At 47.1% G+C, this 15,071-nt stretch overlaps 1 protein-coding gene across 4 annotated transcripts in view; it reads left to right on the top strand.

Annotated features, from left to right (window-relative positions):
- Erg (ETS transcription factor ERG) overlaps positions 1 to 15,071 on the top strand; it is a 202,476-nt gene that overhangs the window by 134,767 nt on the left and 52,638 nt on the right. For all 4 annotated transcript variants that reach the window (XM_029560529.1, XM_017796557.2, XM_008826910.3 and 1 more), the window contains one exon: positions 6,087 to 6,304. In XM_029560529.1, the coding sequence (XP_029416389.1) occupies positions 6,087 to 6,304 (218 nt within the window). The remainder of the gene's footprint in view (positions 1 to 6,086; positions 6,305 to 15,071) is intronic.

The following is a 15,071-nucleotide window of genomic DNA, read 5'->3' as shown; positions in this document are numbered from 1 at the left end:
CACTGAATGACAGTCTTGTGGTCTCCCTCTGCACCTTCTGGCTTTTAATGACCACCAGACAGCAGTTAGTGCTCTGCCCTGTAGAATATTTCTGCCCACAAGTGCACAAGCCTGGCTTCTACTTAACTTCACTGCTCCCTCTCTTCCCAAAGCCTGCTTTCTATCTATGAGCAAGAAAGGAGTGACCTTATGGGATTCTTCTAAGAACTGAGTGACTAGGCCCCAAATCTTAAGATGTATCAGTGATTAAACTTAATGCTATTTTGTGATCTGTCTGAGCAGAAGTGGTGCTGGCAATAGTCTTGGATGTCCCACTATTTGTAAAAGGCAGCCAGATTTGAGAGCTAGTAAACTGTGAATAATACTGTAACTGAAAATCAAGAGCATAGGATTTAAGAGTCTGTTGTGCTCAAAGTGTTCAGTGAGGTAACTTGATACGTTTTATTTAATAAATTGATCATGGTCAAATGATATTTTACTGATGGCAGTAGACAGAGTCCAGTTACTTCCACAAAGGCTGGTTAGTTACATGTGAGAAATTTAAGAAAGAGTTCTGGACTGGATTGTTCTGGAATGAGAGCTCGAACAGGCAGACTGCTGTTGGTAAAGAACAGATGGGCTTCCTGGGTGGATGGCTGCCCACAGCTGGGTAGCTCCCCACGGCTGGATGGCTCCCCACAGCTGGGTGGCTCCCCATGGCTGCATGGCTCCCCACAGCTGGGCTGGCAGGTTTAACTGTGAAGCGTGACCGACCATGTTCCTAAGATTCTTGGTCTACTTGTTTTGTATAATTATCAGATCATAGACACTAAAGCTGATTTGGGAATCTGTGTCCCAAGGGCCGACAGCTGGCCATCTTCCTAGATCTCAAAAAGCACGACCGACCATCCCCCACCACTTCTGCTGTGACTCAGAGCTGGACAGTATGTGCGTGTTTCTCCAGGTCAACACTTCACCATTCCCAGATTTTCAAGAAAATTTAAGTGTGATGGATTCTCTGCATGAACAATGGAGTATTTTTATGGGCCTTGGGGATCGCAAATTGGAAACAAATTTGGGCCGAGACCCTGATTGTCTGGCTTTCAGTGGAGTGAGCCTAACGAAACAGACATTTATTACAGAACGCCAGGATTCCTGAAAGCTCTGTGTGTGCGCAAGAGTGCAGGTGCATGTGTGGACTGTGCAGGAGTACAAGTGTGTGTGTGCATGTATGTGCGTGTATGTGTGTGTGCTCGTGTGTACATGTGTGTGCATGTGTATGTGTTTGCGTGTATGTGTGGAAATACAGGTGCTCATGCACATGTGTATGTATGTGTGTTGTACAGGAGTACAGATGCCTGTGCACATATGTGTATGTGTAGGAATGCAGGAGTGTGTGTGTGTGTGTGTGTGTGTGTGTGTGTGTAGCAGGAGTGCAGGTGCCTTTACACATATGTGTGTGTGAAGGAGTGCAGTGCCCATACATATGTGTGTGTATACGTGTGTGGGCATGCAGGGGTCAGAGGCCAATGTGGGATATCTCCCTCAAGTACGTCTTTTCTTTCTTTCTTTCTGACTCAGGCTCTCTCACTGACCTGGAGCTCATGGATTCTGCTAGCCTGGCTCTTCAGCAAATCCCAGAATATTTATGTCTCCACAGCCCCAGTGCTGGGGTTATAGATGTGTACCAGTGCACTTGGCTTTTTCATGAGTGCTCGGGATCCACTTGGGTTCTCAAGCACTTACCCATGGAGCCATCTCCCCACCTCCCCATGAAACCTTTTGCTAGAAATGTCAGTATGCACATGAAGTGTGAAGTTTTCATTTTTGTTTTGGTTTCTTAAAATCTATTTTGGAAGTTATTTAGTACACAAATTCAGTTTCTTGAACATGCACACACATTTTGATCTTTAGGTATAAAATGTAATAGAGTTAGCCTCTCCTCTTTCTGGAACTGTGCGTCAAGTATTAACCCATGGCTGGGACCAAAGGAAGATGCCCTACATTGTTTGCATATCCAGTACTCAAGTAAGGTGATAGACATCAGAGTACTAACAGCACTACCTTCTGTCTGGGGCAGTTTCCTTAGATTATATGTGTTTCTCATAAGATCCTAAAAAATGGCCTTGGGAGGCAGCCACCATCCACATTAGACTACCCAATTTTCCCCGAGGTACAGAACAAACACCCCCACACACTGGACACACTCTAAAGTTCAGGTCTTTTTATAGCAATACAGAGGCGGGCATATTAAATTATTTGGCCACATTTTTGCCAGATTTTGACGATTTGAATTCTGAGTTATAAAGCAACTACAGCCTCCCCCAAGGCCTGGGGCTGGTTGGAAGTTGAGTAAGAATATCCTTATTTGTGTTACCTAAGGCCTCTGCAGACAGATGTCTGGGCAGGTAGGCAGGCAGGGTGGTAGGTGGGCCAGATGGTCTGGTAACAAGCAAAGGTGGGCAGGCAGCAGGGATAGCAAAACTAAGGCCAGGAAGTCCCCTCGGGACTGGAGGTTTGGAGGTTAGGGACCTTGAGTGCTCCTGGATAGCACTCAGACTCCTTCCAGATGTCTGTCCCATCAGATTGAATGTTTTGACATGCTGGGACTGGCAGGCAGGCACCAGACTTTGTCATTTCAGACTTGAAAAAGGAGCAAAGAAGCCTCTATATTTTGTCAAATGGGGCAACAAAATGATTTGCATGTGTAGCAGTGATTTCCTCTAGCAGTTAACTGCAGGGACCATTCTTGTTTGGAAACTATCCCTCAGCTTCCTTTACTTCCCCGTGTGTGTCTGTGTGTGTGTCTGTGTGTCTGTGTGTCTGTGTCTGTGTGTCTGTGTGTGTGTGCGTCTGTGTGCTTGCACGTGTGTGTGGTGTGCTCTGTAGGGTGTGTGTTGAATGTGATGTGTATGTCTGTGTCTGTGTGTTATTTTATTATTCTGGAGGACATTTTTCTACTTCTTTTTTCTATTTAGAATGGAGACCATATTCCACCTCCTTTGAACTGTTTATCTCACAGCTTCAAGGTCTTTAGACTCCATCCCCTGTGGTGAACAGAGTGGTCGCCTTTGATACCCTGGATTTTATCCCCTTCCTCATTTTTATGCAGCATTAACTTTGAGAAGAATGTTCTGAGAGGAAGAAAGGATGTGGCCCTCTTCTTATCATTAGCATTTTAAGGTTTTTTTCTTCCTCCCTAAATCAATCTCAATTAATTTTGATTTCTTGCTTTAGAAAACCATGTGTTGAGATTATACTTTGCCAGATGTGTGAAGGATTCCTTCCCGAACAGAGCATGTCGCGGCCCCATCTTGGTTTGGCTGTTTCAGTGCAGTGTTCCATTGATTTTCCCAATGGCTTTGTTTACAAGAATATCTTACTTTATCTTAAGAATAAAGATTTTAAGTTACTGTCTCTTCTGTTGCTGTTCAAGACCTCGGCTTTTTAATACACAATCTCAGATTTTTCCAGTCCCTTATACGTAATCTGTTTTTGCCAGTTTCTGATATAAATCACACAGTCGTTTGCATGCCTTGTCATCAGAGAGCCAAAGATAACATTACATAGTATGTTATTCCCACCAGGCCTGGCTTGACTCCTCAGGCCCTCGAGGAGCAGGGAGCAGCCGCCAGCCTTGTCTGTTTTGAGTGTGTAAACCCTCTACACTACCACAGAAGGGAAGGTCTGCCCATTTTCACCTTATTTATAAAGCTCAACTTCACTGGGTCTGTGGCACCCACTGAACTTGGATCCCGAGGCTCTGCAATTAGAATCCCTGGTTCATCCATTGGACGGACTGGGAAAGACTCCCCAACATCTCAGATGCCATTGAGACTCTCAGCACCCAGGCTGGGACTTCATGTGTTCTCTGTGTGAGTGTGATTGATTTAAGATGCTCTCCTTTCCCCACTATGAGTCTGCTTCTGGCTTTCTGGATGACATCACCCATGATTTGCTTCTTGAAACTTTAACCATGGTCTTTCCCAAAGTGTCACAGAGTTGTTGTGACTCCAGGGATTCTAGTGAATCCAAGCACAAGCATTAGCCAGGCACAGACACCTGGTCACTGTCATCCCTGCTGAGAACCGTGCAGAGCTCCTCTGATTCTTCCTACACACAGACTCAGGCCCATCAACCAAAGAAGCCTGTGCACGGAGAAAACAGGAAGACACTTGGTCCTGGGTGATGAGACAGAGCAGCGGAATGCATGTGGGGTGCAGGGGCGCTTCTTGAATTTGTGTGATTCTAATACTTCTGGGGAGGGGAGACCATCACTCTCCTGATGGAGAATGGTTTTATTCCCTTAAAGGTTAACTTGCCAAACAAGAAGTGAGAGGTAATTTAAATGCATCTGCCAAACCATGGGAAGAGCGTGGTGGAACCATGGGGCAAGAAGCTGCTGGCGACAGCATGTAGCACGTACCTTCACACACTCTGTCTTACCTTAGCTCATCGAGGTTAGCTCTGCCCTGACATTTCTGGGTCATGAGAGACAAGGTTCCTGTGGTCTTTCCTCTGCCTTCCTGCTGTCTCCAAAGTTCAATTAAAAAAAATCTTCGGCTGGGGAGATGGCTTGGTGGTTCCATAGAAGCCTGAGGAACTGAAATCAGATCTCCAGCATTCAGGTAAAAGGCCAGGCATGGCAGTGTGCGCCTGTAATCCCAGCACTGGGAGGCAGAGACAGGAGGTGCTCACTGACCAGCTAATCTAGTTAACTGGCCTGCTCCAGGTTCAGTGAGATTTCCTGTCTCTAAAAATAAGGTAGAGGGCTGGAGAGATGACTCAATGGTTAAGAGCACTGTCTGCTCTTGCAGAGGACCTAGCTTCAGTTTCCAGCACCCTCATAGTGGCTAACAACTGGCAGTAACTCCAGTTCCAGGAGGTCCAACACCCTCTTCTGACCTCCATGGGCATTGCATGACATGAGTGCACTGACACACATGTTAAAAATAAGGTAGAGAGCAATTGAAGATCTTTGTTGACCTATGGCCTATACACATGCATGCACAGACATCAGTATAACACACACACACAGACACACACACACACACACACACACACACACACACACAGAAACAGAGAATCTGGCCCTATCAACATCTGCCCCTCCTGAGTTCATAGCTATAATGAACAGGCCAAAGGATGGAAAAGACATGAGCTATCACATGGAGGGTTTTTTTTTTCCTGTTCTAGAAACCAAAATTGGATTGTCTCATAATTGTTCTGTGTAGTGGCTGTGGAATATTTCATTCCAGTAGCTGAAATTTCCAAATCAAATTTGCCTTTGCTATTTGGTTGTAGGATATAAACATAGCCATAGGCTAACCACTACAGAAAAATGACCCCACCATGACAACGTTCTATTTTCTTCTCACAAAACAACGCAGAAGGACGAAGTTATTAATATAAAGCAAGGCGGGGCTGGGGGAGAGGCTCTTTGCTGATCCAGATATTTTAAACATCTTGGTAGTTAGACATATCTGGGCAGTTCACAGCTTTTTTATTTATTTTTCGTCCATTTATCATCCAGATGTTCACCATCATAGAAGTGCCGCTTGAACCTCTATGTGGCTAATAACATAGAGTGGAAATGCCGCGTCTTTGTCCAGCTGTCCTTTGCTGTCCTGTCTCCCCTTGCCCTTCTGAAGACATCTTCAAAATCTCCTAGGATGTGGCGGGTTTTGCCAGATACCTAGGTGTCAGCCCTCACGGCTTCTTTTGTGATCATCGTGACCATTCTGTGCCCTGTCTGCTTGAATTATAGATTGCATCTGTCAAATAATGACACATGCAATTGGATGTCTTCTAAGACCTTTGAAATTCAACTTCCTAGCATAGAGATTAAAGTAGGCACTATCTGCAGCCACAGTCCACGCTAGGGTGCTTGAGACCCAAAGCCAAGTGTTTCTAGGCTAGGAAGCTCCAACTTTTATGGAGTGCAGTGAACAAAACAAAGGTTATTTTGTTGTCGTTGTTGTGGAAAGCAGAAGAGCAGCCCCTGAGACTGCATAAAATGTGGCCCCTAAATGTTGCAAATGACTGAAACCTTCTGAGACACAGCTTTCCTTCAAGGGGCCCTGAAACTGTATTTCTTTGGACTCCAGGAGGCGTTATCAGTTGTGAGCGAGGACCAGTCGCTATTTGAGTGTGCCTACGGAACGCCACACCTGGCTAAGACAGAGATGACTGCGTCCTCTTCCGGTGACTATGGCCAGACATCCAAGATGAGCCCTCGGGTCCCTCAGCAGGACTGGCTATCTCAACCCCCAGCCAGGGTTACCATCAAGATGGAATGTAACCCCAGCCAGGTGAATGGGTCCAGGTAAGAGATGCCAGCCTTACCTCCCCTCTTCTCTGCTGAGAAACAGAGAAGTCCTTTTTCAGTGCTCCAAAGATTGTTTCAGAGAGTGAGGCCACTTAATGCTAACATCAGGCACTTCTGAGAAAAATGTGCTCCGCAGTGGTTTGTGCTAAGGATAGAGGTTGTAAAACCAGTAGTATATTTACTAAGAACTCTCTTTGAAGATGCCGTGCTCGATTCTATTTCCCAGGCTTGAGGGCTGGGTAGGAGGGTGGGGGAAGGCTTACTCACATGTGGCATAATTCATTTCTGAGGTTTTATTGCCTGGAAAAGACTGCTCTAATGTTTCTGTGGAGGCAGAGTGTCAGCTAGTGGCCAGGCAGTATAGCATGTGTCCAAGCCACTTGCCTTTGCTCATGGGTCCACCTTCTCTGTGAGCTCAGCCTTACCCTGCTGTCTGCTCCTAATGCATGCTGCTTTGGGCCCAGCTTAGGCTTAACACCATGATCCAATGTCTCCCACAGTTATGCATCTTGAGTTTGTCATGCAATTGTGGCTGTCACTTAAGAATGTTTTATCCAGCGTACAACTGTCCCTGGAAATGCACTGCGCAGAGGTTTGAAAAATTGGATTAGGGTTAGGGAGATGGCTCAGCGGGTAAAGTATTTACCACACAAGCATGAGGACATGAATTTGAATCCCCGGAACCCACAGAAAGCAGGGTATAGTCACACACATCTGTAATCACCATGCTCCTATGATAAGATGGGGGCAGACAGAAAAAGCCCCAGGAGTTCATGGGCCAGCTAGCAACAGCAAACAGCTGGCAACAGCATGGCCTGCCTAAGTAACAGCAAACAACGAAAAAGACCTGCCTCAAACAAGGTAGAGTGCAAGGACCGACATTAGAGCTCATCCTCTGATCTGCTCCACACATACTGAACTGCACTGACACACAGGCATGAACACACACACACACACACACACACACACACACAGAAAAGTAGCATTCATTCCTGTAACAATATTCTACCCCATATATCCAGGGAAATGAATGTAAAGCCTCAGGACAAAGGATAAGTTCTTTTAAATGTTGCATACTCTATGTCTACATAAAGTTCCAAGAACAGTTCCTGTTTTCTGGTGCTTCTCTGCATATAAAGCACCTTTATACCCAGTAGCTCAGTGATCTGCTGATCAGCTGTATGAAGAAGGCCTGTTCCCATTTGATGGACAAGAAAACTGTTGAGCAGACATTGGCTGGCTAGCTCAGAATCACCACTTAAAAAGACTCTAATTTGGATGGAAACCAGGAACGCTGAACTCCCTGGACCAGAACACTTCATCCTCTAGTTCTAAGAGTGCCTCTTTATTACTTGTATGTCTTAATGCTAAATATGTTTAAGTGTCATGTTTCATAAGTGCTGGAAACCATTGCATCAGCCACTAGAGTATTAACACCCACCACAGCGTCTCAGTGGGGCAGTATCAAGGCTGCTGGGTCCATATAGGGAGGTGGGCAGTTCTGGAACTGTCCTGGACCCTGAGAAGGTGGTCATTTCTGTGAATCTGGCCTTTCTCTTGATTGTTGTTGCTGTTGTTTGTTTTTGAGATACAGTCTCAAACCCAGCTGGCCTTGAACTCAGGATCCTCCTGCTTCTGTCTTCCAAGTCCTGGGATCACAGGAGTGTACCACCATGCCCGGCTTCTCTTTTTCTTCAAGGTGGGAATCACATATTGACTATTCCACATATGTCGAATTCCAGGCAGTTTCTTCTTGGGTCTCAGCAAGAAATGTCTTCCTGGCAATCTGAACAAATCTTGGTAGAGGCCGGGCATGGTGGCGCACTCCTTTAATCCTAGCACTTGGGAGGCAGAGGCAGACGGATCTCTGTGAGTTCAAGGCCAGCCTGGTGTACATAGTGAGTTCCAGGACAGCTGGGGCTACAGGGAGACCCTGTCTCAAAAAGACAAAAAAAAAATTTTTTTTTAAAAAAAAAAAAAAAAAAAAAAAAAAAAAAAAAAAAAAAAAAAATCCTGGTAGAAAACTTAGCACTAGGCACTTAGCAGGTACGGGGTGCTGTGAACTAAAGGCATTGGAACTTTCACTTTCCGGTAAATATATTATTGCTGAATCCTAGCCTAGTAAGATGTTTTCACCCAATCATTAGCGACAGGCATCTCTGAGACTTTAAAAGGGGAACACTCAGTGGACTGTCTTCTGGATGGAGTCGTAAGACCCTGAGCCCAGCATCATCACAGATCCTTTCCTGAAGCTCTTCCTTGGAGGCTGATATCTAGCTGCTGAAAATGCACCGCAGTGTGTTGTATGCACGCCCAGCCTGGCCCCATAGAGATGAGTATGGGCATATGCCCACCTACTGTTGGAGACTGAACAGGTGCCCGGGCTATGTGGGCCCTACCACAGGTCTACAGTGGAAGCAGGGGTTGGAGAAGCCCATCAGCCACTACGGGACTCAATACTCGGAAGCTGAGGAGTAGGCTTGGCTCTGCTGTAGGTGACTGATGCTAAGAGGTCTCAGCGTGTGGCTCTGCCACCTCCCTGCGTCCTTTAGGACTTGACTTATCTCCTGGAGCCTTGCCCAGTGGCTTCTCCTGACTGTCGCTGCCCTGAGCTTAGTAGGTTTTCCTGTAGCTCCATGCTTCTTGAAGCCAAGTTCAATGTGGATTTGCCAGCTGTTCTCTGGCTGGGGTGTGTGGACCAGGACTTTTTGGGCCCTACTAGAGAGAAGTGCTGTTCTTACCAGAGCAGCACCTACCTCCACCCCCATGGGACAAGGATTTAGGTAGTGGCCTTCTCTGTCCCTGTCCATCCACCACTGCATAAGAACAGAAAGAGAAGGAAGAGGAGGAGGGGCAGGAAGACAGAGGGACTTCCTGTCAGAATGCCGCCAGAGCTCAGGCCCAACGTGCTTACAAGCTCCTGAGGTAAAATACAAGTTATAGAGCGAGATCTGTTGCCATTCATATGGCTTCGATAACAAAATAATTAAGAAAGGAACTCAGCGGGGTCCTTGTGGGTTTCGCTTGGTATGGCAGGATTCTTGCAGACAGGAAGCTAATTTCAAGTCGTCCTGCAGACACTGGCCATCACTTCTCTGAAGTTTCAGTGTTCTCTGGTGATCCTGTCTCTCCCCTTTCTTCACTCCAGCCCCCCACCCCAGGAAACCCCTGGGGTTCACACAGTGGGAAGCTAGCAGTGTGCAAAACTGAAACCAGCTGTTGACACATTATACAAAGCCCCCCCCACACACACCTGTGCCTGCTTAGCCTCTCCTCCACCTCCAGCTCCATTACAGTGGGGTGTCCAAGGCTCACCAGCCTTTGGCAAGGCAAGCCAAAAATAGTGCTCTCTCAGGCATGGCCACGCCAACTGCTTTGTATGGGCAGGTGGCGGGGTTCTGCCCAGCAGTCTGCTTCCTACCCCCTCACCCCCGTGCACCATGGCAGGTGGCTTGGATAGCGCCTTCACCTGCAACGGGAACTCTTCCTCTTTTTAAAATTTATTTTTCAAGTTTTCATACAAATGCAGATTGTGTGTTGCTCATAGTCCCCCATTACCTCTGACCCTTCCTGGCCCTCCCCAATCCTGTTAGTCTCTTTTTTCAATCTAGAATGTTTTGTGTTTACACATACACATGATTTTGTGTGACGACTTAAACCCAAGAGCTACAAATGAAAGCGTATACCTGTCTTTGTGAAACTAGCTTAATTCAGTTAATATGGTTACTCTTCAGTTATATCCGGTTTCCTCCAAATGACATGATGTTATTCTTTATAACTGAAAACTATCCCACATATGCACATATGTCACATTTCCTTGATGACAATTCTTCATAGCCACTGGAGTGCAATGAAATGGGGTCTTTCTAAAAAACATTATTTGCATTTTTAATGCGTATGAGTGTTTTGCCTCTGGGTATGTAAGTGTACCACGTGCCTGCAATACCCACAGAAATCAGAGAGGGCATCAGGTCCCCTGGAACTGGAGTTACAGATGGTTGTGAGCTGCCATGTGGGTGCTGGGAACTGAGCCTGGGTCCTCTGCACGAGCAGCCAGTGCTCTTAACCACTGAGCCATCTCTCCAGCTCCATGAATTAGGGTCTTGTGCTGAGTGTCCTTCTCCCAGGCCAGTATCCTATGGCACCTGGAGCTATGAACTTTGGATGACAGTTCCCTGGGGCAGTGTTTCTCAAAGTGGGGTCCTGGGCCTAGTACTGAGGAGAGGAAGCTCACACTCCATGCAGATTCCCAGGCTTTGTAATCAGAAGAGGTGTGGTCTGGAGCCAGAAGGCAGCTTTAAGGAAGCCCACAGGGTATTCTAGTACCTGTGGCTGAGAACCTCTACTTTGAGGCACCATTGGAGGAGGTGGACAGTGAGACTAGCCCGAAGCTGGGTGACGGAGGCTGCAGTGAACACAGTGGGTAGAGCACTGTGCCTGGGAGGACTATCCACCTGTATGTGGGAGACAACTCCCTCTGCTCAACCTGACTGAGCCTGAGAGGCATAGCCTGGGCCTTGCCTGTCAATGGTCCCTGGAAAGAAAAGCCATGCAGTGACTTGACTTAGCTTATCAGCCTAGGGCAAGATAGCAAGATGCTTTTGATGTGTTGTTTAAAATTGTATTTATGTATTTATTTATTTATTTATTTATTTATTTATTTATTTATTTGGTTGGCTAGTTAGTTGGTTAGTTAGTTTTTATATAAGGTCTCACGTGTCCCAGGCTAGCCTTAAACCTGCTGTATAGTTGAGGATGACCATGAAATCTTAAGATGACCTTGAACACTTCATCCCCTGCCTCCACCTACGAAGTGCTGTGATTACAGGTGTACACCACCACACCTGATTTATATGGTGCTGGGGATAGAGCCCAGCACCTGTGATTGTTAGACAATCACTATACTAGCAGAGCTACATCCCTAGCTCCTTGAGGTACTGCTTTGAAAGCATGCCCTCTTGTTACTGGATGATCATGCAGAGAGATGGGGCACCCAAGTTTTCAGCCAGGATGCAGTGTTTATTCATGCAGATGTTGGCCCAGCAGATTCATATCCAAAGGCTGAGTCCTGAGCATAATGGGCCATTGTCCTATATACCATGTTAGCTTTTCTGTTCCGTTTGACAATATACATTCTGATTGGGTGTTCTATGTTGCAGAGTTGAGACAAGATTATGTGCACATACACAGACATCAATTGATTATGTCCCGTAGCCTTCTCTTTCTTCTGGAAGACCCTTGCCACACCCTGTATGATGAAGGTCATAGAAAAAAGGGTACATCATCTAATTGGCCCTTTGACATCAGACTCTGTGGTTATGCAGAGAATCATTCATTCAATAGTATTTATTAAGCATCTACTATATGCAGTCACTGTTGTAAGGATGTAGCAGTAAAGCTCCTGGATAAGTTCACTTCCTAGTGGGGAAGAAGGCCGTTTGATCAGATCAGATCAAGCAAAGCTACAGAGAAAAGAAAGGCAGTTCCCATGGGCAGCGAGAGAGGAGAGCCTAAGCAGTGGGGGTGTTCCAGGGTGAAGATGTGCTCAGTGCAGAGGCCCTGCGGTCAGCCTGAAGTGCTGTAGGACCAGAAGGAGGCGGCCATGACCAGCATGCAGTGACCAAGAGGAGTGGTAATAGAGGGTGAGTTTGCAGACAGCCCAGGGTCACGAGGGTCACTGGCTTTCTTGCCTGGAAACTTTCAAGCAAAGGAGCACTGTGAGACTCTTTAGACTCGGTGGTTCCCACTGGCTCTTGTGTTGAAACCAAGGTCCTACAGGTGCTCTTGTAGGGATTTGGGTGTGGAGGTGGCGGGGCTCTGTGCTAGAGCAGATGACAGAGGGTGGAGAGAGACAATGAAAGGGAGCTAATCCTGTGGGAGGAAAGGAAGAAGCAACCGACCAGAGGTGTGCAGGCTATAAACCAAACACGTCAGGGACAAACCACAGCCGGGAAACATCCTGAGCTTAAAGCCCAGGCTCCTCAGTGGCAGGCCACACAATGACGTGACAGAACTTGGCCCTGACAAATGCCAGGTAAAAGGGGAGGTGGGCCTGCTCCCCCACCTTGGTACAGCAAACCTTTTACCCATTCCATCCCTGGGACTCGGCCCAAGGGATTTTTGCCCCCGGGCCAGTTGGCAGTATCTGCAGATATTTTTTATTGTGGCATCAGAGGGTTCTTTTGACGTGTGGGAATAGCGAACGGGGTTGCTGATAACACCCAGTACTGCACAGGACAGCTCCCTTCCCCCAAGAACACACCTGGCCCTATGTGCCCACGGTGTGGAAACAAGACACTGACCCCCTCAGCAATCTTCACTCTGAATCTTAGGTTCTGTTCACTGCCGTGAAGATGTTCTAAGCAGAGTACGGAGTCTGCCAGAGGGGATCTAGCTCAGTGGTAGAGTGCTTGCCTAGTATGGCCAAGGCCTTGAGTCCCAGACACCAGGCCACATAAAATGGTCATGGTGGTACATGCCTATAATCCCAGGACTCTGGAGATAGAAGATCAGGAAGTCAAGGCCAGACTCAGCTACAAAGTAAGTTTGAGACCAGCCTAGGCTACAGGAGACCCTATCTCAAACAAGCAATTAACAACTAAAAAGATTCCTAGAGACCCACAACAGGTACTATAAGCACAGAGAATGTGCAGAACATTGATAGTGGAGGTGAGGGTCTGACCTACTGGGGTGGGGTGGGGGGTATAGCTAGAAAAGGTTGCCATTGGTCAACGTTTCCGTAGCATGCTGTGAGGATTTAGGGAGTGTGTTAAGATACAGAATATTGTCCAGTTTCCTCAGTGAAGTGCCAAGATGGCAGTATCATAATCAGGCTCGTTTCCCCGCCAGGATCCTGGAGTTTCTGAAGGTCATGTAACTGGCTCAGGCCCACCTGTCCCTTGTCACTCCTCTTCCCTCAGGGACTCCCCACTTAGCTGGGTATTTTCTTTGCTGGCAGGGACAGCAGCATCTTCTCTAGGGGATGGACAAATAGTAGCATTCTGTCTCTTCTGAGAGGCAAGTTCAGGTACAGATAGCTTGATTTCATGTCTACGTTGCCTATTTTAAAATCGTTGACTTTCATCCCACTTGGTCAGAACAGCCTGATTTACCCATGTTCACCTTTGCATGGACGTCGCACGGTGTCTCTCATTGGAACTGCACGTTAGAAGTCGTAACCGAGGAAACTTCGGGTCGACTCTGACAGTGCTCTTCAGAAAACACTCGCTGAGCTGGCATTAAAACAGAAAATATATGTTGCAGATGGTCACTGTTCATGGCCCTATTTGTGACTGTTAAAAATGTGTTTTGCCAACCTGCTACAAACAACCAATTCTTTACTAGGGCTTTCAGTGCTAGGCCCTCTCATTCTGAGTGCAGCTCAATGCTGAGTGTTTGAAAGCTGTTTACAGAGCCTGGCTTCCTTCAGGCCTGGTAATTTTGACTCACTTGGGTTTGGTATCACATGTATGTGTTTTCTTACATTTTTATAGAACGTGCTGCTTTCTTCGGGAGGTAATGACATTCACTTGACTCTTACATTTGCTCCTTTCTGCCTTAGGGCTCTGACTGGATTGGGATGCAAATTGCCTTCTAATTAAACTTGGCCACCTGCTCCAGGCTGGGGTTGGCACAGTGCTTGGAGACTTTCAAATGAGTGATTTTTCCTAACTGTAATGGTGGGTGCCTTAGTCAGTTCAGGTTGCTATAAGAAAAACACTGTAGACTGGATAGCTTATAAACAACAGAAATGTATTCCTTGTATTTCCAGAGGTTGAGGAGTCCAGCATCAAAGCACTGACTTGGTGACTGGTGGACACCTGCCTCCTGTTCACAGAGGGTGGCTTCCTGCTGCATCCTTTCATGCCTGAGGGGCTTGGGAATTCTGTTTCTCATGTGTGTGATACGCATGCATGTTCACATATGTGTGAGCAGCAGAGGTTGACTATCAGATGTCTTTCTCAATAGCTTTCCACTTAATTGTCTAAGGCAGAGTCTCTTGCTGAACCCAGAGCTCGCTGATTAAGCTCTCCAACTAGCCGGCCTGCCCTCATGATCCCGTTTCTGTCTTCCAAGCTCTGAGATTGCAGGTAGGCGGCCACAACACGTGGATTCAGTGGGGGACCCACCCCTGCGACAGTGGGGCCAGTTGGCAGTGGCTTCTTCCGCTTGTGGGGGCCTTGGGTCTTTGTGGAGGTCAGTTCACTGTGCTGCAGAGGTGAGATGTGGATACACAGAAGACAAGGACGGGAAGGGACACAGGCTCTGCCCTTCTCGTAGCATTCTGCCATCTGGGTTCCCTTAGGAGCTCAAGTGCATGGGCACTGTTTTGTAAAAGGGGAGAACACAGGGGCTAGGTTCCTCCTCGGGATACCCTGACTCTCTTAGAGCACTGAGGGGCTGCCAGTGGGGAGAATGGGTCTTGCATTTTCTGTCTTGAAAATTAAGTCATTTCAGTTAACCAAAATTTATATTTCCTATTTTTAGAGTAAAAGCCCAAGGCATGGGACTGAGAAATGGAGTTGGGAAAATGCTTTCTGTGCAGACATGAGGACCCGAGTTTGGATCCCAAGCGCCATGTAAAAGCTGGGCATGGCAGCACATGGTTCCAGTCCCAGGGCTGGGTGCCAGCAGAGACAGAGCCTAGGTCTCTGGCCAGCTGGCCTGGCCTGATCAGTGAGCTCCAGGTCCCAGGGAGAGGCCCTGGTGTAGAGGGTTAGGGAATGGTGCCCCAGAGAACCTGTAGTTGCCATCTACCTGCACA

The sequence above is a fragment of the Nannospalax galili genome, unplaced genomic scaffold, assembly GCF_000622305.1.
Source record: "Nannospalax galili isolate Female #2095 unplaced genomic scaffold, S.galili_v1.0 scaffold192, whole genome shotgun sequence".
In the NCBI taxonomy this organism is placed as follows: domain Eukaryota; kingdom Metazoa; phylum Chordata; class Mammalia; order Rodentia; family Spalacidae; genus Nannospalax; species Nannospalax galili.
The sequence above is the reverse complement of the archived record's forward strand: the minus strand, read 5'-3'. Positions and strand labels throughout refer to the sequence as shown.